The sequence below is a fragment of the Rissa tridactyla genome, chromosome 3, assembly GCF_028500815.1.
Source record: "Rissa tridactyla isolate bRisTri1 chromosome 3, bRisTri1.patW.cur.20221130, whole genome shotgun sequence".
Lineage (NCBI taxonomy): Eukaryota > Metazoa > Chordata > Aves > Charadriiformes > Laridae > Rissa > Rissa tridactyla.
In genome coordinates this window covers 89,462,394-89,487,323 of record NC_071468.1, presented here as the reverse complement: position 1 = coordinate 89,487,323, position 24,930 = coordinate 89,462,394, and the positions used below count along the sequence as shown (strand labels likewise).

Here is a 24,930-nt window from a genome sequence, read left to right as displayed (position 1 = left end):
CTTTACAATAAAGATAAAATAAAAAAATCTCCGCAAAGGTCAAAGCCATGTTCAACGTGCTTGGAAAGAGAAGACAAGTGAGAGGTTCACCTTGAGTTTCCCAGATGATGGGGCAGAGCACACCCTCAGCAAGGCTGCAGATGACACAAAACTGGAAGGAGTGTCTGATACACCAGAGGGCTGTGTTGACATCCAGAAGGACCTGGACAGGCCAGAGAAACAGGATGTCAGGGACCTCGTGAATTTCAATACGGGGAAGTGCAAAGTCCTAGCGCTGGGAAGGGACAACCCCATGCACCAGGACAGGCCGGGGGCTGACAGACTGGGAGGTGGCTCTGCAGAAAAGGACCTGGGAGTCCCTGTGGAGACCAAGTTGACCATGAGCCAGCAGTGTGCCCTTGTGGCAAAGGCTGACAGCCTCTTGGGCTGCATTAGGAGGCGTGTTGGTGGAGGGAGATGATTCTTCCCCTCTACTCAGCACTAGTGAGGCCACATCGGGAGTGCTGTGTCCAGTTCTGGGCTCCTCAGTACAAGAGAGGCACGGACATACTGGAGAGAGTCCAGCCAAGGGCCTTCCAGCCTCAGCCACTCTGTGATTCTGTAATTTTACCCACCACCGTTGTGATAGCAAAATGAGTAGCAGCTATCAGTATATCACAAATAACAAAAGTATTTTGATACTACTCTGCAGTGGCTCTAAGGCTGCCCATTACACTCCAATGGCATTTCTAGTTGTGGCTCACCTTACAGCAGGTGGAGATCTCAACTAGAAGTTTCACTGTAGATTTCTGTGTCTGCACGGGTGTGTACGCACATATATGCATGCATGCACATGCTTATACATGAAAACAATGCAACTGAGATATAGGAAGAGAGCACTAAACAAACAAAACCAGAAAAAAAATATTAATTATCAAGATAACACTGACAAGAGGAAAAATATTTGGTTGTTATATGTTCAAAACCAGAAAAGAAGTCCCTGTAACTTGCACTTATAACCCCGCTTTGTGCTCAGCTGGAGTTGCTAGAGGTGCACCTCAGCAAGCTCAGGGGCAGACAACGAAATCTGGACTGAGAGCTATGGCACAGGCACAGAAATACCCAAGCATTCTGCACAGTGCTAAAGCCTTAGTAAAGATGTACCTATGGGAATTTGTAACACCTAAAAAGTGACTTCACGTTGTAAAAAAGTTTGCACTGGATCAGCAGTTACCTTTATTTTACAATGGACTTAAGCCCTTTGTTGCAGTATGCCACCACCACACATCACTTGAGACAGAGAAAAGAGAAAAAATACCTGTTCTATAAAGCCGCAGTGGGGCTGGACTCCACCATACCCGAGGCAGGAGCTGGCCCTTGACACATCAGTGTGCTTCTTGCATGACCCCTTTGCCTTGGCCCCGTGGGACTCGGCAAGCACCTCCCGTACTTAAGATTGAAAGCTTGCAGAAGAAAACTACTAAAATATTCACAACTCGACAGAGCCAACTTGCAACGCCCAGCACTGCAGCCGCCGTGCCAAGGCTATCAGCACTGCAGTCACTGGGAAAAAGGCGCGTTTGAGAGACAGTACACGGTTACGATGCCTCTGATCTGGCAGATTTTTGCTACTGTGTTTCATAAAGCCTTTTCAGTAGTGTAAATTTTACTCCGTATCACTCCTTTTGGTGTTTTGGGTTTTTTTTGTTTGTTGTTTTTTGTTTGTTTTTTTTTTAAATCCCATCCCCTTAATGAGCTAAATTTTTATCATGAAAGCAGGAGACTTGCTCACGCTTTAAGTTACGAGAGGTATAAAACCACAACCCAGGAGAAACTAAATTCAGCTTCAGAACTACATGGACTTGGACATTACTGAAATTAAGGTGGTAATCTGAAAAACATAAAAAAGTGCACAGCTTAATGACTGCTATGCAGGGAAGACTTTTATATGGGAACATGGGGTATCTTTGGGTGCTGTTTATGCCAAGTCCACTCTTCAATAAAAAAAAACCAAAACATTGCATACACATTTTGTCATCGCCACTTACAGTGAAAGTCTCACAATTTCTGCAATCGGTGCTTTTCTAACATATCCAATAGCACTTCACAGACTGAGTTTGCACTGCACAGTATTACTTAAATCTTCGCATCTCCTTGTCCACCAAAGCTTTATCAATGCTATGCCTTCAGTTACTGCTGCTCCTTCTGAAGCTCCAATGGAGCGGGGAGAAAAGGACTGGGTAAAATCCGGGTTTATTGTTTCTAGGAAAGAAGAGGTTGGACATTGTAAAATGAGAATGAATATAGGGCAGCAGAAACAATTGCAAGCTTGCAACTCACAAAGATATTTCAGGATTCCAGCCAAAACCTCCTTTTTGATGCCATCAGCCAGAGGAGAGCGAGCCCCAGGGCTGCAATTTCCACCTCTCTCTGCTCACGTTGCTGCCCAGCCCTGATGGGACGCTCTGAAAGCTCACACACATCAAATAATATCACGTGCTTTGAAAAGTAACCATATACCTCTTTTTCCCCCCAAGCAATCAAGTTAGGCTCATGTTTTTTTATTTTTATTATACTGTTTTGCCATTTCCCTGTCCCTCTGCTGCTACCCACTTCCCTTGCCCCCCCCCAGCTTAATTACTGGGAATCATTTTGATTTTATTGCTTCAAATAACAGGAATTTCAGGTCAGAACTTTCCTAGATTTACTAGAGGACATTTTAGAGATTCAAGAAGTACTTACTGCCTGTTCTTACAGGTAGGCTGAAAGATGTTGCCTGTTAAACACCTGGAAGAAAATATCAGTGTTGAGGTTATAACAAGCTGTGATTAAAACCTTCGCCTTCTCTTTGCTTTTTTTCTTGTCTTGATGTTACTAGGATAATACAGTATATTTAACACACTTAACCTTCCCTATTTCGAGTGAAATCATGACACTAAAACTCATAGGTAACAATCATCAAGGACTTGGCAATAGCAGGTCAAGCGCTTTTTACAAGAACATTTGTTTACAAGACTAGCAATTGCTCAAAAAAAAAAAAAAACCAAAACACCAAACCAAAACAAAAAACCCCAAAACAAAACAAAAAGAGAAATATGACCTGACCAGGTTGTGAAGGGCTCACAGCCCCTTCAGAAGAGGAACAGGCAGCCCAGGGGAGCATGTTTGGCAGCAGAGCCACTTGCTTCAGAAAGAGGGTCAGAGAAAGAGAGGAACAAGTCCTGGTTGAAAGGAATTTTTTTCATAAAGTTGATCCCAGAAAAGCTACAGGCTCTACATGGGGCCGAAACAGGTAACTGGAAGAAGAGACTTCCAGATTCTCCTCCAGGACATGATGGTAAATTTGCTACTTAACTTCAGACTAATCAACTCATTACTTGTGTGTTGATAGCCACCACCTGGAAGTTGGCTAACAGTTCAGTTATTCTACCTCACAAATTTAGTGAGGTTTAATTGTTACCATTTGCAAAGCGCAGAGATAAAGGTCAGATGAAGAGGTTCACTGCCACTCAGTACACACAGATGGAGAGAAGAGATAACACATTAACTCTGTTTGCTGAAGTGGTGCAATGTAATTCAATTCTGCTACTGCAAACAAATCAAATGAAGAGTCCTGGTAAGACACACGTGCATGCACACACAATCTCCTTCAGCCCTGATGCTATCAGCTATTTGTGCAATACGGAGATGTCATCCTGAAAACCCCGCTGGGTTCAGAGCTTTACAGATCAGTTCCATCCTTGCAGTACGCACAAACGTGGGCAGCGTGTCTTGTAAACACCTTAAAATACACGCAGTGGGGAAAGCGACTAAGATTCTGCATATTTTTCTCTTCCATTGCAGTAAAGGCAGCATACAGAAGGCAGGATAAACACAAACATCTGTACATGTGCTTAAGGAAAACACAAGACAACTTTACACTTAATATATTCTTTATATTTTTTTTTTCCTTTTTGCTAATGTATCACCTGTTGTTCAGGCCCTGCATCACCAGATGGCACGAGAACAGTTCGCACGATGCTGTGCTGCCACCAACGACATTAGAGCAGAAGGTGCCCTGCAGAAGAAACCTACAGCACCGGGGCAGAAAACAGCCCCAGCAGCTCAGCCAGGCTGCAAAGGCAGTCAGGGCCGATGAATCACGACGACGGGAGAGAGCAGGAGCAGGTAGCTTGTATTCCCCACGCAGTTCTCACGACCTCTTCACCTCCCATACAGGTATTATCACCAGCCTCACGTAGCAGACACGGCTGCTGCGCTTCAAGCAAAGGGCACCTGGCATCCTCCCACCTCGAACCGCGCAACCTGCGAGACAGGCAGCTATTTCCTCCTCGTCAGGGTTCACTGGCTGACAAACGTACGTAACATATTCCTGCAGAATTACAGGACGGTGAAATGACAAAATGGAAAGGCAGGCTCATCTTCTACAATAATGGCACTTCAGTCGGAGGAGGCAGTGATCTATAAACGCTTTATCACCGTGAGAAATTAGTTGAGAATCCAGCCTCGGGTGTTGAGTTCTCTGTATCTTCCTGGAATAAACTTTTAAGGGATAGGAAGAAAAAGAAGAAAAAAGGCAAGAAATCTTAAAGTATTATCTTAAAGTATTTTGAGTCAATTTTCCCTGCTTACTTTCTTATTTGAGAACATTTCGTGAAAACAATGATTTTTTTATTAGGAAAGGAGAGAGAGCTGACTTGGCTTTCCCTCAGCTGTACCTTATTACTTGAGAGCAAACGCAGTCGACCTGTTTAAGTGTGCTCTTACATAAACTTGCTTTTCATTTGTTTGTTTGTTTGCTTGATTATCTGTTTTTCATGTAGGCGATATCGTCTATGCAAATGAAATAATAAAAAAAAAAAAGAACCCACACATAGCCAGGCTTCTAACAGCTTTATTCCCTTTGCTATCTTAAAAGCTCATGCACGATCTGGAAGAACTGACCCCTAATATTAAAACTACATTGGTCTGTAGAATTGCTTTAAAACACAAAGAACTCACTTAAATCGAGATCAAGGAGGAGAGTGTGATTATCTCTTCTGAACCATCGCTTAACTCAGACCAGGTGACCTCACTGCATCATGTTTCCCCTCAAAACCCTCAGCTACAGTTGAACAAGAACACTGCTCTCCCTGTTCAAATTCCCACACCGTGAGATTACTGATCCTATGCTGATTTTATATACCATTTAACACACAATTTTAACTGGGTTTTTCCAGCCAAAAGCATCTTCCTAGAAGAGCCACCCAAAGGCAATGCACTTGCACAGATTATGCATTTGACAAACTGATGGTGACATTAACCATAAAAACGTTACCCAAGAAGTTCTTCTGCCTCTTTTGTTAAGGTTGAGATGTGTAAATTCAAAAAGGCACCTTTACATGCCAAACGTCTCACCTTTGAATGGAGCTGCTGGAGACCCAGCCAAGGCAGGCACCAGAGCCTAGGGGGAACTCCACCGACCAGCCCTCAGGAGCCCACTCCAGGATCTTCACACTCCCTTGACTCTCTTGCCCAACACTGCCTATAACAGGAGCTTTGTCATCCAGCATCTACCCTGAGGCCCAGAATTTCAGGTTTCAGGCTCTGGCTGAAATCCATACACATTGCATCAAAACAGAAACCCACTAGCATTCCAGTCACTTGAGTTACAGGAAACTCAAAAACACAGTTTAAGCAACACCTTGATTAACTTGGGTAAATTCTTCAAGGCTAACATACAGTTTCAACTTGTGTAAGTATCATATATTAGTATTAGTTCCTGCTAATCGTTACCTGAAGCTCTTGCAAATGTTTCCTCAATTCTTTTTATTTAAGTGATGAGAGAGAAAAAAGGGGGAAAAAGACAGGCCATGCTAAAGAAATAGCATTCTATATGTGTTTCTGAAAGAAAAAAAAAAAAAATAAAGAAAAAAAAAAGGCAGATTCTTTGCTATAACAACAAAGACAGCTCACCTGAGGAGTAGCTCCATCTCCAGGAGATTCTTGTTTCTTCACACCCAGCTCCCTTCCTCCAGGCAAGGCCTTCGAGGCTCCCAGTGCTGCAGCACTAGTGCCACACGTGTCCATGCAGGTATCTGACGCTGCTACAAAGTGGAATTGTTTTGGTGCCGTCATATACACCATAGTGCAGGAAATAATTGCTTGGAAAGCAAAAGTTTTCTAGGTAGAGTTTGTGTCGGACACCACTCTTCCATCCAAGGAAAGACTCACCCAAGCCATTAGAGGGACTCCCTGAACTCAGAGAATTCCTTTGCTGCACCCTTACTAAAAACTCTTTCATTTCAAACTCGTATTGCATGCATGCGAGTTTGTTGTCCTTTGTACTGATTCTGATCTAGTTGAAGATGTCCCTGCTTACTGCAGGGGGGTTGGACTGGATGACCTTTAAAGGCCCCTTCCAACCCAACACATTCTACGATATGCATTTTAACTGAATTCCTCCCCCTCTCCACCCCCCCCCGCCCCCCCGATAAATCGCTGGTAGATGGCAACAGGACATTCTAGTTGCATAATCTAAGAGGAAGGTATTCACAAAGGCTCTGCTGAAGTTTTCTGCTACGGTCAAATTATGGAACTCAACTTCTTTAAATGCTTTTGGACTTCAAATTATTTTGGTGTCTACCTGTGTCCCCACCCCCACCCCCCCACTTTTTTTTTTTTAAATCAAAAAAAAGTAGTGCTTATAATAGGGAAATAATACAGAAAGTGGCTCTTTGAGCTCTTTTTCATGTGTACCATAAGCTATCCCCAGGGTGTATCCAGGGATTTAGAAACTTTTATTTCTGTTCCCACTATAATTTGAATTTCTTATGTACGCTTCAGACATTTTAAACTCTGTTAATTTCCAAGTTTTCAGACAAATAAAAACGGCATCTGCAAGTTTACACAGCTTTCTGTGACACGTTTCAGCCTTAACTTTAAGCTGTTCTAACACAACAGTTTAAAAAAAAAACCCAAAACATTCTCAGTTTTAGAAGAGTGGTACACTGATTGTTCCTCACTTTTGTTTGTGAATATTAAGTATAACCAGTGATGATGCATAAACAAACTGCTACAATAAACCCAGAACCTATAAGCAGTCAAGCTTCTTGGCACAGTGGAAGCACGAATCCTCTTATAATGTCAGGAGAATGACATTTTAAACAGCATGTTCTAATCGATTTTGAAAAAAAAAAAAATATCAAAATGCAAATTAGGACCTCTACAATGATTTTATATTGGAGAACAACTTGGGTTCGTACCTGGAAAGGCCCACTGCTTTTATAGCTATTTCCCATGGTTGTTTTTTAATTCCGAAAGACAGTTTCAGCAGGCCCTAAGGCCCTGCAGTGCATCAAGTAAAGCGCTTAATGCGAGCATTCTCATCAGTATAGTGAATGAATCACCAGAAGAATTTAAAAATAGAATTAAAAGCTACATCTTCCTTTGCCTGTGTAGCTTCAAAATGCCAACAGTTCTTGTTTCATACACAAAAGAAATACTTTTAGATTACTTTATAGTTACCTAAAGCGTTGATTATATATACACAGCACATAAAAGTACATTAACTTAGTGTAAATCAAGACTTTATGGTTTATTGCATTTGTTTACAATTCTTATGGGGGATTTTTTGGTGTAGCTTGACCTGAAACCATTAAACTTATCTACATAGTTGTTTGGTTTTTTTCCCCAAGATTTTTTTATCACACAGTGATCAATGCTCTACATTCATTTTCTGTAGCTCTCTCAATTCCAGTTTTCCAGAGTTCGTGAGTACTGACACTACTGAAAAAGTACAAGTTCAAAAACACCTATACAAACAAACTAGACAGAATATTGCAGATAAGGCTACTTTTTTTTTACTTTTTGTTTTTTATATATATATGTAAATTTGTTTAAACCAGGCACAGAGAACTTTGGAACACACAATACTGAAAGCCACCTATGATAATCTTTGAAGGTTAGGTGTTTGCAAATTCCACAGTCAAGCATTCGTCCCTATAGCTTTAACGATGAATACACAGATCTTTTATTTCCTCAGCACTTCAGGTGAATTGTTCCTTAAAACACAGTGGTTCTAAAACTGTACCATGTTTACCGGAATAAGACTATAAGATGAGCTCATTAAGTGCCACCACATTCTCTTCACCTGCGTGCTTTACTTCACAACAGAGTTGACTGCTCGAAGGCCAGCCTCACGACAGGGAAAAAACATGCACAACCGAACTGAGGGCAGGCAACGGCAGGGCACTTCGGTACAGCATAGAGGTTCATGGTGGAGCATGACAGCAAGAAGCACTGGCCGCAACAATCAGAGAGCCCGTACTTACACACAACTTAAGGAAAACTGCATTATCAAACTGTACTTTTACGTGAAGTTCAAGCACAAGCTTTTTCCAATATTCCCAATTTGCCAGGAAGCTCTGAAGAACATAACCCCCCTCCCCTGACTTAAAAGATGTATAATTCCACACATTCAATTCCACATTAAATCACAAAATAAGCACTCGCTTTTCAGCCATCTGTGAATTTAACAAAAAACCCTCACAATTTAAGATTAGCAAATACATTTCCAATCTACAGCTTCATGTAACATTACTAATAATATGTTTTGTTAAAGAAATTCTCTCAAAACATACATACAATATCTACTGTGGGTAAAGGACACAGTGAACACACTACTTCCATTCTCCCTAACAAATACCTAGTGGTTATGTGCAGTGTTTTAATGCTGATGTTAAAAATTACATGATTGCTGTTCTTCCAGTCCTGTTTTACTTGTAACCAGGATTAGAACTTCAGAAGTGCACATACAACACGGACTGTGAAGAGTACAAATTAGTGCTTGTTCCACATAGGTGCTGCTATAGGTCCCTGCGGAGCCCTTTCAACAGTCACAAATTCATCAGGGTTGTCAAAAGCTTCATAGTGGATTAATAAATCTTGAATAGCACATTCCTCGATCTGGAAGGAAAAAAGAACGTGTGTCAGAGCTATATTTACACCAGTATCATTGTTATGAACTGTCTTTACTGAATGCATGTCTGCTACAGACCTCCTAATCGGGAAGCAGTAGTAGATGAGGCCTTCTTCAGACAACTTGAAGAAACCTCGTGTTTGCAGGCCCTGCTCCTCATGGGAAACAAGCCACCCTGGTATCTGCTAGAAAGGCAACACAGCAGGGCACAAGCACTCCAGGAGGTTTGCAGTGGTGAAAAATTCCTAACACAGATCAAGGAGTTGATGAAGGGAGACACTCTGCTGCATCTCATACTTACAAACAAACAAGGACTGGTCAGGGATGAGAAGGTCAAGGGCAGCCTTGGCTGCAATGACCATGAGATAGTGGAGCTCAGCATCCCGAGAGATGGAAACAAGACAAATAGCAGGATAACAACCTGGGACTTCAGAAGACTTCAGACTTCAGAGAAGACTGTGATCTGTTCAGGGATCTGCTTGGAAAAAATTAATGGGATATGGCCCTGGAAAGAAGACAGGTCCAGGAGAGCTGGCTGATTTTAAGGATCACCTCCTCCAAGCTCAAGAATGGTCCATGCCGAAGAGCAAGAAGCATGGCAGGAGACCTGCATGGATGGGAAAAAAAGCTCCTGACAAAACTCAAACTAAAAGGAAGCATATAAGAGGCAGAAGCAGAGAAAGGCGACTCAGAAGGAAAACAGAGACACTGAACACACAGGAAGAGAATTAGGAAAGTCAAAGCCCATCCAGAGTCGACTCTGGCAAGGGACATGAAGAGCAACAAGAAAGGCTTCCAGAGCAGCAAAAAGACGACACGAGCTCACTGCTGAATGACAAAGGAGATGGGAAAGGCTGGGGAACTAACAGCCTTCTTCATCTTGGTCTTTAGTTGCAAAATCAGCCTTCAGCAATCCCAGGCCCCTCAGATCAGAGCTGGCGAATATGACTGCAAGCCCACTCTCAAAAAAAAAAAAAAAAAAAAAAAATCTTTGAAAGGTTGTCGCAATAAAGGTTGATTCCTGAGGACTGGAAGGAAGCAAACGTCATTCCTACTTTCAAGAAGCGCAAGGAGAATCTGGGTGACTACCTACCAGTCACCCTCATCTTGATCCCTAGGAAAGTGGTACAGCTTAAGTGGACAAGCTTAAGTATGGACAATATAAATGGACAGTGAGAGAGACTGAAAACTGGCTGAACTAGTGATCTCAAAGAGTTGTGATCAGTGGCTTGAAGTCTAGCTACAGGCCAGGCACTAGCACGAATACTGAGACTAGGGCCAGTACTGTTTAACATGTTCATTAATTACCCGCACGATGGGACAGAGTGCACCCTCAGCAAAGCTGCAGACAATACGAAGTTGGAAGGAGTGGCTGATATGCCAGATGCCTGCATTGCCACTCAGACAGACGCAGACATGCTGGAGAAATGGACTAAGAGGAACCTAATGAAATTCAACAAAGAAAAATGCAAAGTCCAGCTCCTGGGAAGAATAACCCCAAGCACCAGTACACACTAGGGACCGACAAGCTGGAAAGCAGCTTAGCATAAAAGGATGTGGGGTTGTAGTGGACAAGCTGATTGAGATAGGCGATCCTTCCCCTCTACTCAGCACTACTGAGACACATTTGGAGTGCTGGGTCCACTTCTGGACTCCCCAGTACAAGAGAGACATGGACATACTGGAGACAGTCCAGTGAGGGGACACAAGAAGTGATTAAGAGCTTGGAGCATCTGATGTATGAGACGCTGCTGCTGTAGCGTGGAGAAGAGAAGGCTTAGAGAGTGTATCAAAGTGTATAAATATCTGATGTGAGACAATAAAGATGACTGAGCCATGCTCTTCTCAGTGGTAACCAGTGACAGGAGAAGAGGCAATGGGCACAGGTTGAAATAAAGAAAATTGCATTTAAAGATAAAAATCTTTTTTACTGTGAGAGTGGTTATACACTGGAAGTTTCCCAGGGAAGCCATGGAGAGTCTCCATCCTTGCAGATTTTCAAAAGCTGCAGGGCCACGGCTTTGAGCAACCTGCTCTAACTGACCCTGCTCTGAGCAGGGGTTTGGATTAGACAATTTCCAGAGGTTCCTTCCAACCTCAACCACTCTCTGATGCTGTGAATGCATTAATCGTGGACTTAGTAGTCAATCTGACTTCAATATAGGCCTACCGTATCAAACAGCAATGTGAAGTTATTATTAAATGATATTTAATATCATTATGTAAATTATACTAAGTGTACCAATACATAATTAATCTGATCTCTGAAACAGCTACTGGAAACTCCTTGTGTTACTTCACAGCTGCAGTAACTTAGCACTTTACCTGGATCAAAGCCAAAGGTTTTTCTCTGCTCCTAATAAGAGCAGCTTCTTGCTGGAGCTCCTCTTCTACAATAGCTGAAAACATGACAGGTGCTATCACAGGAGAGCTAGATGGTGATGCTGATAACCAAGGACTGGAAAAAAAAGAAAAAAAACCCAAATGACATTATGAGGCAACATCAAGAACATGGTCAGAACAACACACAGAAAAAAAGCTCCAGAACCTAAGCCACTGTCAAACTTAATTATGACTCTCCAGCTGTGGAGAATCCAGAACACGGTCTTCCAGACCTGGGCTACTTCTAGAGGTGCACCTGGAGACAGGTACGATAGGAGAGTGACAGTCACAGACAGAGCATTCTCCTATGTCATATTGTGAAGTACAAATTTACAGTAGGCAATTACAAACGTGTAGGGTTTTTCCATAAGAAAGGCACTAGGATGTAATGCTGAATTTGTCTCTAAGTGTGATACTGTGACTAGAGGAGACATTGGTGCTCATTTCTGACTACCAGAACTTAATGGATTTTCAGCTTGGGTGTTAATTCTAGCACTCCCTAACATTTGAGCATTTGAATAAAGGCATTTTTAAAAAAAAAAAAGTAGTGTTTTTTTTTTTTACATGTGAAATAGTCAACTGACTTCTGCACTAACAGCATTGACTATAAATGTTTGCAATTAATACGAAAAGAATATGGCTTCAAGATTTTTCAAAAAAGACAACTGTCCTGTATTCAAATCAAGCGGTTCATATAAAAGAACCAAGGCTACAACAGCACTACTAAATTATTTCCTCAAGTGTAAGCCCAGAAGTTACACGCTTTCAGTACATATCCTGCAACCATCTCCCACATTCATAAGAAGAGCATAAAACTAGAATTAACAGCATTGAAAAAAAAAAATGAATCCTGAAATATCACTAGAATTCCCAACAGGAAGATATTTTATTCAGTTGCAAAATGTTAACCTCTCAAGAAAAATAAGTCACATTTAGTACATTGTATGCCTTAGGAAACAAGTATTTTTGTCAGAAAAATCCTACATCAGTAGATCAGTAGGAAGAGAGGGACCTATTCTCATTATTGAGATAAAGATATGACCTATCTTTGGCAGCTTTTGTGATTTCCGGAATGCTAAAAAACTGTTACAGCATACTATGAAATGCTAGCAGACTTTTTTGAATTATTCTGTAGCACTGTAAAAAAACCAAAGGGTGTTGGTATTTCAATAAATCAGTCTCAATTTTCTTTAAGGCTTTAGTAAGCCTCTGTAAGTGCCCACAAACTCTTGGAAAAGAGGAAAAATCTATAGAAAGCAAGGAGAATTCCAGTAACTGTTAAGTTCTCTGCCTGGAATATTTTCCCCAGAACACAATTCCAAGGACAACAAAAACCATGATTCCTACCACTAAGCAATGAGGGCAAGATGTCAGAAAATCTGAAATGCAACATCCATCATCAAAACTGGCATTTAAGTGAACCATGTCCAGCTTTTTGTCACAAAACATGATTTTGCCCACCAAACAGCCAACTACTCGAACAGAATGAACACAAATTTAACGCTCAGGGAAAAATACGTATCTGCAGCAACAGCTGCCAGGGCATAACAATGGACTTCAAAAGAGGCTTTTCACAGTGTTACTCCCTCAAAACGAAACCATCAAATACACCTTCTGCCAGGTCACATTGCTTCCGTGTTTCCACAGTTCGCATCAGTCAAAATGATCATTACCCTCCATTTTCAGTAATGGTGGTCAATGTCCCGATGGAGATGGGTGACAAGTGGTGTCCCTCAGGGGTCTGTATTGGGACCACTACTTTTCTATATCTTCATCAACAACATAGACAGTGGGATCAAGTGCACCCTCAGCAAGTTTGCGGATGACACCAAGCTGTGTGGTGCTGTTGACACACCTGAGGGACAGCATGCCACCCAGAGGGACCTGGGTGGGCTTGAGAGGTGGGCCCATGTGAACCTCATGAGGTTCAACAAGACCAACTGCAGGGTCCTGCACCTGGCTTGGGGCAACCCCCCCATATCAATACAGGCTGGGGATGAAGGGATTGAGAGCAGCCCTGCCGAGAAGGACTTGGGGGTACTGGTGGATGAAAAGCTTGACATGAGTCATCAACGTGCACTTGCAGCCCAGAAAGCCAACCATATCCTGGGCTGCATCAAAAGAAGCATGGCCAGCAGGTCGAGGGAGGCGATTCTGCCCGTCTAGGCTGCTGTGGTGAGACCCCACCTGGAGTACTGCGTCCAGCTCTGGGGTCTTCAGCACAGGAAAGACATGGACCTGTTGGAGCAAGTCCAGAGGAGGGCCACAAAAATGATCAGAGGGATGGACCACCTCTCCTATGAGGACAGGCTGAGAGAGAGTTGGGGTTGTTCAGCCTGGAGAAGATTCCAGGGAAACCTTATTGAGGCCTTTCAGTACTTAAAGGGGGCCTACAGGAAAGACGGGGACAAACATTTTAGCAGGGCCTGGTGCAATAGGACAAAGGGTAATGGTTTTAAAGCAAAAGAGGGTAGATTTATACTAGATATAAGGAAGTTTTTTTTACAATGAGGGTGGTGAAACACTGCAACAGGTTGCCCAGAGAGGTGGTAGATGCCCCATCCCTGGAAAAGTTCAAGGTCAGGCTGGACGGGGCTCTGAGAAATCTGATCTAGTTGAAAATGTCCCTGTTCGTTGCAGAGGGGTCGGACCAGATGACCTTTGAAGTCACCTCCAACCCAAACTATTCTATGATTCTATATCAGACACTGACAGGACAGACAGTGGTACACTCTATGGAGAAGAAACCAAAAAGGTGTGGAACTCTCAGAACTGGATGTTTCTGGATAACCACTATTCCAGAGCTTTGAGAGAACTGTCACATAAAGCAACAGCTCCATGGTAAGAGTGGTCAAATTTGCTGTATGATTCTCCAGACTGAGTATCTATATAGCTGCAGTGCCTTTATTTTGACCTAATTAATATGCAATGCTTTTTCCATAGGTGTTGAGAATAGTTAAAAATGGAAAAAAGATAGAAAATCAGTATCTTGTAAATATTTTTTTTCTGTTTTATCTTTGGTACAAGAAAACCCATGGCAGGTTAGAGAATCCTATTTTATTTAAGAAAGGTATTGGGTCATGCCAGGAAAGTGTGACAAACAAATATGGGAATTCTGTAAGACACTGAATCAAGTGCCACATAACCTTTTTTTCCTTTTTAAAAAAGTTTCTCATACCTCTTCAACCTTGCTACTCACTTTACAGCTGGGTTAATCATTATTTTTGAGAATAAGTTCACTAAAAGAAATGTAACTAATGTAACGCTGGTAGACACAACAAGCAGCAAAGCTCAAACTACTAGAAAATATTAAGAGATGGTATTAATTTAGGAAAGGATAAAAATTAATGGTACGATTGTGGAACAAAGCCATGGTAAAGGAAATTCAGAAGTAGGAAACAAGACTGTGAAGTGAAGGCTGTAGTAGTTATAAACTGGGAGGTTTTTTCAGCTTGAAGAGAAAAAGGAGAATCCCGGGTGTACTGATCACAATAATGAATCGGAAGTATATGGCTAGAGGGAAAAAGAAAAAAAGTTGTTTCCATTTGAAACAAATACTTTAGACAACCTATACCACACTGGACAAAGCTTATTTGGACAACCTTTCAGTTTCGGTCTCTCAGGTTCGAGGAAGAATAATTTAAACTGTCATAGATGCAGAGGAGAGTAACTGATTTTTGAGTCTTCCACTGATCATCTTCTGAGAGAAGATGAAAAATTCTCTCTAACCTTGCAAAGGAGAGAACTAGAGAGAATGACTGCACTTCATACAGACACTATCTGGACTGATTTCTGATATACAAGGACAGCCTCCTCCAAACACAAAACCAGATTATTTCAATGTGCTTGAAACCCTGCAAGCATGGCAGAAGATTAGTAGGACTGAAGAGGCAACTGTACATGGAATTCAAATTCAAAAAGGACACATAGAAATGGTGCAAGCAGAGACAGTCTACACCAGAGGAAGACTGAAATCCTTATACTCAGTCTGAAAAATACGGACTGAGTAAATGGACAAGATGGGTGGAAAATGGGCTGGATCGAAGGGCTTCAGGGGTTGTGGGTTACCTGTACAAAGTCCAACTGGAAACCAAGTACTACTGCTGGTACGCGGGGACGGATACTCAGATCAATTCTGTTTAGCACCTTTGGTAGAAAGGAGCGCACTCTCAGAAAGGCCACAGATGGATGGGGGGACAGTGTAGCAGTCCATGTTCTCGATAGCAGGCTGCCATACAGAAGGCCCTCAAGAGGCTGGAGAAATGGGCAAATGAGAACTCATTAATTTCAGTGGCAAGTGGGAAGTCCTGTATTTGGAAGACACTAGCTCCACACAGAAGTACAGGCCAGGGGTCAACTGTCTAGAAAGCAGCTCTGCAGAGAAGGATCTGCAGAGTCCTGTCTGGCAGCAAGTCAAAGATTAATCAGCACACGCCCTTGCAGCAGCAAAGGTGACCAACTGCATACTGAGCTGTACTAGAAAGACTTCTTGGAAATCTTCTTAGAGATGTACAGTGATAGAATAAGAGGCCACATACACAAGCTGCAAAATAGCAAATTCCAGTGAGATGTAAGAAAAAAAAATCCCACTATGGGGATGATCATACACTGGAACATGTTGCACAGAAAGGTTGGGGTATCTTCATACTTGGAAGCAGTCACAACTCAACTGGACCAGGCCCTGAGCAACATGATCTAGTTTGACTTATTTTGAGCAGGAGGCTGAACTAGAGAATCTAAATTATTCTATGATTTCAACAGCAGGGGACTACTTTTCAGCTGACGTCTAGATAAGTCAGCTTCCAGTTTTACTGCACTTAAGACAAATAATAACATAATAAAAAACAGGAAAGAACCAGAGAAAAGGAATGAAGGAGAAGAGGAGATGAAGGCAGTTTTTCTCCTTGCTGGTTGGTTTGATCAAGAGCATGTTTGTACAACTTACTAAATGCATTTATTCTGGTGTCATCTCTCAAGTTTCTCTTTTTCCACCTGCTTTAATAATGCTCACCTTCCTGCACATGTAACACCAACCAACACCTATTCAGACCATTTGACAGCTACACTTTTTCCCATTCACAATTCGAAGTATTCACAGCACTACTATAAATTAATCCAAGTAGATTGTTATACTTAAACCTGTTTCAGTACAGATAAAAAGTTCTTTCCAGAATAAGACTTCTAAACAAACAAACCAACCAAAAACCCCACCAGAGCAGAAATTTACTAATAGTTCCAGTGTAAGCACGCTCTAGTTACCAATTAAAAAGATAAGTTTAAATAACCTGTGTCATCTCCCTCAATTTAAATGTGGCTTTAAAATGTAGGAAGCAGTTCAGATATTTTGAAGCTGTTTGTACATACGTACATCTGTGTTTCTTGCTAGCAAGACACTCGGTCCAGATATTAAATCAAATGCAGATATTTCAACATGCTAGATTAATTCCTCAGCTGGCATCAAAATAACTGAGAGAAATGGAACAGACGGGAAACGGTAAGCTAGCATATACAGAAAAATGGAAAAAATCCTCAAAAATAGAGAACTTGGAAACCTGGAAGTCTTGAAAATTAAAGACTGATGCAGAGACATAAGTGGTTCTGCATGGAAACAAACCAGCCAAGTATCATCAGTACTGAACCAACCTGATTAAGTCAGTTGGCTGAACTTGCCATGACTCCTGCACAGCCACCAAGCTGTCCCAGCTCTCAGCTCCCCACTGTTTCCTGAGGATTGGTTCATTTGAAGCCAGTTCAGGTCCAGTGCCTCCCTGATCTAATGACTGCTTTCAGAAACGGAACACAAAGCCTGGTCTCCTGCAGAACCTCTTGGGTTTTGCTGTACCAGTTGAGTCATGTACTACTTATTAGCTCATTATTAGCCCTGCCAGAACTAGGCCATTCCCACGCGAAGCCACAAAGACTTGTTTCCACTAAGACTCTTCACTGCTCCCTGGAGTAACACAGTGAAGACAACCCAGGCTGCCACAACAAAGTTAAGTCATGTTAAGGCCTATGTTTTCAGCTTGGACTATGAGCTACACATGCACAGCTGCACAGCATACCTCCCAAGGCTGAGCTGTCCCTGGAAACAATGCAGCCACATCCACACAGACCAACTTTTGGGCTGATCTGCGTCTGGACTGAATCCAGTTCACATCTCCACGTTCATGACACGGTTCATCTACAGAAAATTTCTGGGTTGCATAAATTGGAAGGTGACGGTATATGGAAGACTGTTTATACAACCACCAAAAATCCCTTATCCACAGACTTAAGAAAACTGTTGGCTTACTTACTGCAGTTTACCCTATGGAAAAAGACAAAGCAGGAACAGAAGGCATGCAAGTATCTTCAGTGTCCCATCAGTGAGTCTGACGTCAACAGATGAGGATTACTTATGCTATGCATAATTGCTACTATGCACGTGTAATTTCCTTTCCTTAAAAAGGAAGGGGTAAGGGTGTGGATAATTAATCTTCACAGAAATAGCCCTTGAATGCCACAGGCAAAAATCAGAGCCTACCATGACAGAAACTGTACAGTCCAAGAATAAAATTACCTCAAACTAGAAACTCAACTCCTAACTTCCAGATGGATGAACTAGTCACCTAGGCTCTTTATACCTAATAGACAGAAATAAGCATCTTCAGACACAATTCAAAACCTGAAATAGCTCTGGAACTGCCGACTTTTCCAACTGATTATAGTCAATCTAGTCATCTATTCCCACTAGCTTAATGTATCATTTTCAGACAGCTAACGTATTAGGCCTGGATTCATCTCAGATAATCCACTTCGAGAGCGTGCAGGCTGGTCAGATTGCACAGACTAGACAGAGCAATCCAAACGGAAAAGAAATGACTTTATGAAGATCACAGAGCAGGTGTGACACAGTAAATAATAGCATCCAGTGAAAATTCCCTTATTGCCAGCCCTTGTCATCTCCCATGTGACGAAAAGCTTTATTATTTTGCTAGCAACAAAATTAATGTTTTTCTGCAGATTTGTGCTTCATGTCCCTACATCTCCACTCACAGCAATATCTTTAGCTTTATTGCTCTGTTCCTGAAGAATACCCACCCGTCACACACATTCTCCAAATCCCTCCTACCTCTCTCCTCTAACACAATGCCACACACAATGTTCCTATATTTCTACCCTTATTTTGTTCTTTATCTACCAATAGGACACATACTACTTCTGTCCTAGAGTAACACCAGTTCCTACACAAGCTGAGCAACCAAGAGGGAGGTCCAGCAGAACTTTCTTTTCCTTATAAAGGGGACAGTTTTTGGAGGGGGATGGAACAGGAGTTCATAAGAAAAACTGGGAGGTAATGGTTGTCAGGACTCCCTGTGCACCAACAGGCTCTGCAAACTCTTTTCCCTCAGCTGTGTAAACTTGAGTCAGGCTGCTATAAACAGAGTTGTAAGGAGGAGCTGTGCAAATGCTCACAGGGGTTCCCCCTCTTTACTCAGAAGCTGCATTTAAGCTCAGTCCCTCAGTCGAAGGACTTTCTTGAGCTACACTGCAGCTATGCCCAAGCCCAGCCTTGCTGTTCCTGACCCTGACTTGACTTCCAGGCTTGACCTTAACCCTGCCTCATCCCAATGGACCTGTCTGCACTCACTGACTGTGTCTCACCCTGGTTTCCCTCATGGAGCCCTGTTCACCTCACTCGGGCACAGAGGGACTGTGCCCTTCCTTAGGGAGGCCACCACCTGGCCGGTCCTGCCATCACTCTTGCCTTCCCTACCACCATGGGGCAGCTGGCCTGTGCTGCTTCCAGACAGCATGTGGGAAAGTCTGCAAGATTTTCAAGCCCTCTGTCTTGTAAATGTATTTGAAATACATAGCATAGTTACTGATGATAGGGGGAAGAGATGCAGGTGGGTGGGCAACTCAGTCATACAGACCTTCAGGAATAAGGCTGAGATTTCTTTCCTCAGCTTAGACAGTTATTTTAAACCCAAGCAGAGGTTTTCTTGGAGGCAGCAAGAAGATGCGTGGCTAAAACAATTTGACCAAGGGGAAATATTGTCTAATAACTAGACATATAATTCACATGCACCTCAGAACAAGTTATTTTTGCCCTTAGAATTGTAGTCCCCCACTAATTATAGTACACAGACATAATTGATGCATCAATATTTTAGTAAGCCCTCTTAATCCATGAAAAGTTGGACCTAAACAATTAAGTCAGTTTATAAGAAAACTCAGATCAGAAAGTGCCATAACTCTGTTGAATAAACTGATTTTATCCACTCAGTGGTTACACAGAAATACCCCTAAGCAAACTGTTTCATGCATGCTGTATCTGAATGCAAAGCAATATCTAATTTCTACAGAAGTTAGAAAATATAGATTTATCATTTTTCTACATGCATACATGTACTAACATACACACACACATATTTACGTGCCCATATATATGGACACAAACACTTCGAACCTCAAACAAAATATTAGCAGTGGCATTATATTGCTTCAGTCTTTAAGGTTCCTATTCATGGGAGCATTTAATTCATAAAATTCTATTAACAGAATTCATTAGAAGAATGTTTACAGGATTTTTTTCTCTTTAATGACATTTTTATCCTTTATTATTTCACCAAAATTTAAACAGGTTATTGTGGTTCTTGTATAGTGGCTGATCAATTAGGAAAAGACTGCTCCCTCACCTTGTGGTGTTTTGGACTGACGAATCCTCAGTTCCTTTACATCCAGCTCTTTTGATACCAGTACCAGATGAATTATTCGCACCCATGCATTTTTCTTCTTCCATTACAAGATCACGGAATGACTTTGGCAAAGCAGAATGCAATGAAGATGACCTTTTAAAAAACAAAAACCCACAACACAACAACTCATTTTATACTTGCACCTTCCAGGACTTCATATTGTTCCGCAATTCATATAGCAAAGAGGGCCTTTTTCAGTTAGTAAAAATAAAAATACTATGTCACTTAGCTTTTGTATCTCACCATTATGCTGGCTCGACCCCATTCACTAGAATAAGTCACTTTGGATCAAATAAGTAAACATCAGAAAATAAATACCTATGAAAACAGAACAAGCTAGTAGTATGGAAATTTCACTAGAAGGAAAAAAAACCAACCCCAAACAATCCAAAACCACCTGTCCATCTATTTTCCCCCTAACCCATCCTCTTAAAAGGCAATTTTATTTTACAGACACCTTGTCTTAGACAAGCTGTACCTTTTCTAACAGTATTACTCCTTGAAAAGTATCCTCATAAATCACACAATTAGTACTTTCGTACTGTTAGTTTATCACCATGGAAGTCAAATATAGTTCATCTTCTTTCTCCAAAATATTGAATGAGTTACTCACACCTGCTGGAGGCTCTATAAATAACTTAATCCACAGTGAAGTTCATAAAACTGATACGCTTTGTTTTCTTTTACTTGCCCAAGTATAATGTGCACTGTTACTGAGCTAGAGGCTGCATGTTATCTTTCAAAAATAAACCAGTATGAATACACAGCAATTTAGCATCATAGCTATTCTGAACACTTTCTGATCCAAAAGCCTTTTTATTTACAGAATTCAAGGAAGTTACCATTAGTCTTTCCCTTACCCATCAAGACTTTGGAATTAATTCTTCATTGGTTACATTTATCTTTATTTGACAATGAGTGTCACTGCTATGCTTAGTATACGAAATATGTACTGGAAGAATAGCTCCGCTCATTATTTTCTCAAGGAAATAAGAGATGAATTATAACCACTACTGAAGTAAAACAAGCTTTCTATACCATGCTAATTGTTTATGCAGCTACCATAAGAAGGGAAGCATTTCAAGCCAAAGACTTTCAAACTACACCTATATTGCAACATAGTCAATATTGTACCTGAAATCTTACAGCAAAAGCATCTGAAAGTTATAAGTGATGTCTGAACCCCATGCCAGACTACTTGGGATTAAGTTTGGCAGGGGGTGAGGTAGGGTAGTGTTGTTGGGGTTTTTTTGTTTGGTTTTTTTGTTTGGTTTTGGGTTGGTGGTTGGGGTTTTTTTGGGTTTGTTTTTGTTTGTTTTTTTTTTTGTTTGTTTGTTTGTTTTTTTTTTTTTTTTTTTTTTTTTAAACACTGCATGAGCAGCGCAGAAGACATAGAAAGCAGAATTGGAACCTGCAGGTGCAGGGGCTCATAGTTATTTTGCACACCCTCTATTCCTGGTACCAGCCAGCACACAAGAGTCCGGGCAAGTGTTTGACCAGAACTTCCCCAAACTTACTGTATCAAGTAGGCGAACGGTTCCCTTAGGATTTTCTGTCACAGAAGTTGCTTCTGTTAGTAACAATTTCAGTAGCCTACCCATTTTCACAAAAATTCTGTACTGCAATCAGATACACTTGCAACACAGCACCAAAAACATCCCAAAACCACCCCCTCAAAAAAACCCCAAAACCAACCACCCAACCCCGAGCGATTCTCAGCTTGTGAACGTATCCAAAACAATGACCAGTGGCTTAAATGGTTCGGCTTCAACTGGTACAAATTTTCCTAACAGTAACAACTCTAAATTTCAGCTTATCCTGCCTGATACATTGCCATTTCTATCTAATTTGTAGCATTAGAAAAACTAATTTATACATCTTTTTTAAAAAGCATAATATGATTAGGTAGGTTCCTCTAGGCTGTAGCTACAAGACATCAAAGTATGAAGTTCCAAAACAACTGCTGATGTTTCAGTATAAACTGGAATACCGACAAACTGACAACCTAGACATTAAAATATACAATTGTTAGTTCTCAAGATAGACTTCAAATTTCTTTATGCCTCCACTTCTGAAAAGCCATAGGCTCTCCTGCGCTTAAAAAAAGAAAAACAAATAAACAACACCCCCCTCCCTTGATCAAAGTAGGTCTGGAGCACTAATAAAGTTAACACCTAGCTTCTTGCACAATATACTCTCAAAGTATTACTAGTATGATTTCCTGATTTCCTCCCCCCCTTTCTAACTTCCACTTTTCTTTAAAGGAGGAAACCTAGGTTCAGTCCCCCCCAAACTATGAAACTGGAGTTTTCTTTTGGTGGAAAAGGTAAAACATTGTGTATGATAGACTCTGTCTTTTAGTCAGCCAAAAAAGAACCGGAAGGTCCCACACCCTTCTGGCAAGTGTGCTCACTGCACATCCAAGATGAATATCTTATTTCATTGGAACACAAGTTCTACAGCTTTGACTCTATTGCATGCGTGGAAAACTCAGTCTGTTGCCAAATGCACTCTAATAGTCCATTGTGAATTTACAGAATATAACTTTGCAAATACAATATTAGAGCAGATGAGTAACACCATTCTATCTTGCATACAAAACAACTAGCAGGGGCAATCAAATAATTGATACCTTCCCTAGAGTAGCTTAAAGTTTATTCAACAAATGCTCCCTTCCAGCAGCTAGGCATAATTTTAAATATCCATGTACCTCCCACTGGTTCTTTGCTTGAACTCTTGAGCTACTGGCATTTTCCAGATCAGCAGCCAGAGGAACGTACAGTATCATGCGTGGTGACCACATGAGCGTTAGACTGGATTCCACCCTCCTGAAGTATATCCTGGAATTTTCACTTAAGATGGTTTGTGTAACACAGTAGAGCCCAGCTACTTTCAAAAACTGTTTAATCAGAACCTTAAGACCACAATATATTTTCTGGAGACAGTTATCTAAGTACTTTCAAAAAATCAGTCCATATTTGCTTTTTAAATGCAAGGAACAGTTCATAGGCAGTTGGTAGTTTAAAATTAAATAACACCCAAGAGGTAAAGAATTATCTATCAGAGTGTAGCCTAATAGCTTGGATAGTCAAACTATTCAGATATCAGATCAAGGAAGTTATGCCCGATATTTTTATATGCCTTTTATCAGAGCTTCTCTTAATATCTTATTTTCTGTATTAAGAAGCAAAGTTATTTAACTAGAGGCATCTAGCTCACGTGCTTAAGTCAATTAGTACAAATACTTTTACAGAGTCATTTATCTTGCACTGAAAAATAGGACTTAGGGACAAAAACAACAAAAAAAACCCCAAAAACCAAACTCTTTTGAAGAACCCCAGATAATTAGATAAGCTATGCAATGTCCTCCAAAACCCGATTCAGGCTTTGTTGTACCTAAAAGTTGTCTATGAAGGGGAGATGGAAAAGACCAGGCTGGAGAAAGACAGATACCCTATACAAACATCCTTCTGCAGAGGAGTTCTCATAGCCTCCTTCCCTTGATACCCAAAGTCTGTCAGAGACAAGCATATAAAACTGCAGCTTGAAAGAGGCTAGTAAAACAAAAAAGGAAATTAACTGATGATATTTAAGACTACTGGTTGAAAATACCCATGAAATGCCTACACAGTGATCACTAACATCAGCCCAAGCCATGGCATGGAAGGTCTGGGGAAGTTCTTTTGAAGACTCCAAAGACCCACTTGTGACCGCTGATCACTGAAAGGCCCCTGACTTTGCTGGGTGCCTGCAGAAAAGGATTGACTTATGCAGGCCCTGGTCCACCTCGTTAGCAGCACCCCTGGCCAGCTGCAGCTGTCCTACCACATCAGCACAGACACCCCTTTGAGTCACCCATCGGGTAGTGCACAAGAGCAGGGCTTCTCTGGTGCAGCCATGCCAAGTCACTGATGGGAGAAAGGCGGTGGGTTTGTAACAACACGTAAATTAGCATGTGAATGAGCCCGTGTAATTTGTGTATGTAAGACTGTACATCACCATTGTAGATGTTAGGTTACACATTGTTTATGCATAATTATAACATTAATAGTAAAATTAAAAATCATAGATGGAATTTTTTTTTTTTAATGTAATAAAGGATAACATAACTCAGTACTTCCTGTGTTGGTCACCATCTGATTCAACTGAGTCTCTCCCAGCAAATTTTAAGCCTCAGAGCTCTAATTGCCCTGTGACTCCTCCATTAGCTAAGCCAAATAACTAATTTGCCGCTTGACCTGCAGTATCAGTATCACCTGTGTAAAGCAGGTAGCATGTTCTTTGCAGCATTTCAGAGGATCAGTGTTAAGGATTTTGAAATTCATCCACTCAGAATTCAGAAGATAAATCTTGCAAACCTTGTTTCTCTTATTGTGAAGGTCCCAATTACAGTTCAGGTAGAGTCTGAATCCTTAAGTGCAAAGAAAACCCTATTTCCTTTTTAAGACAAAAATGTGGGCTTTTCCAAATGTTAAATCAGAGTAACTTTTGGGGGCTGTGAGAGTAAATGAGACCCTAAATTTTGGTATTAGGTGTACGTGGTTGAAAACAAATTCAGAAGACAGAAATTTAAATCCTGCTTGCATAAATCAAAACAAAATAATTCAACCTTTTCTCAGGTTCACTTGAAATATTGTCTACTGCATATTTTTAAAACCGGGTCATCTTAGGCAGTTCGTTTTTGTAAATGACTACTGTAGTAACATACCTCTATAGCTTGTAAGCTGGACACTACAAATACACGGCATATAACTTTTTTTTTTAAGTTACGATATACGTACGATATACCCATGATATACAGATGCCTACAGAGAAGATTTCTTGCACTTATTCTCACTGACCCGTGGAGGAATCCTAGCCATCAAGGAA

General features: G+C 41.2%; 1 protein-coding gene across 4 annotated transcripts in view; it reads right to left on the bottom strand.

The window, feature by feature from the left end:
• Positions 1-6,736: 6,736 nt before the first annotated feature.
• Positions 6,737-24,930, bottom strand: part of IBTK (inhibitor of Bruton tyrosine kinase) — a 62,031-nt gene continuing 43,837 nt past the window's right edge. For 2 of the 4 annotated variants that reach the window (XM_054195221.1, XM_054195222.1), the window contains exons 26-28: positions 20,002-20,154; positions 11,264-11,396; positions 6,739-8,925 (exon numbers count right to left, since the gene is read on the bottom strand). In XM_054195221.1, the coding sequence (XP_054051196.1) occupies positions 8,800-8,925; positions 11,264-11,396; positions 20,002-20,154 (412 nt within the window). In that variant the 3' untranslated portion in view covers positions 6,739-8,799. Of the gene's footprint in view, positions 8,926-11,263; positions 11,397-20,001; positions 20,155-24,930 lie in introns of all 4 variants that reach the window. The other 2 variants (XM_054195223.1, XM_054195224.1) reach the window with 2 other exon arrangements.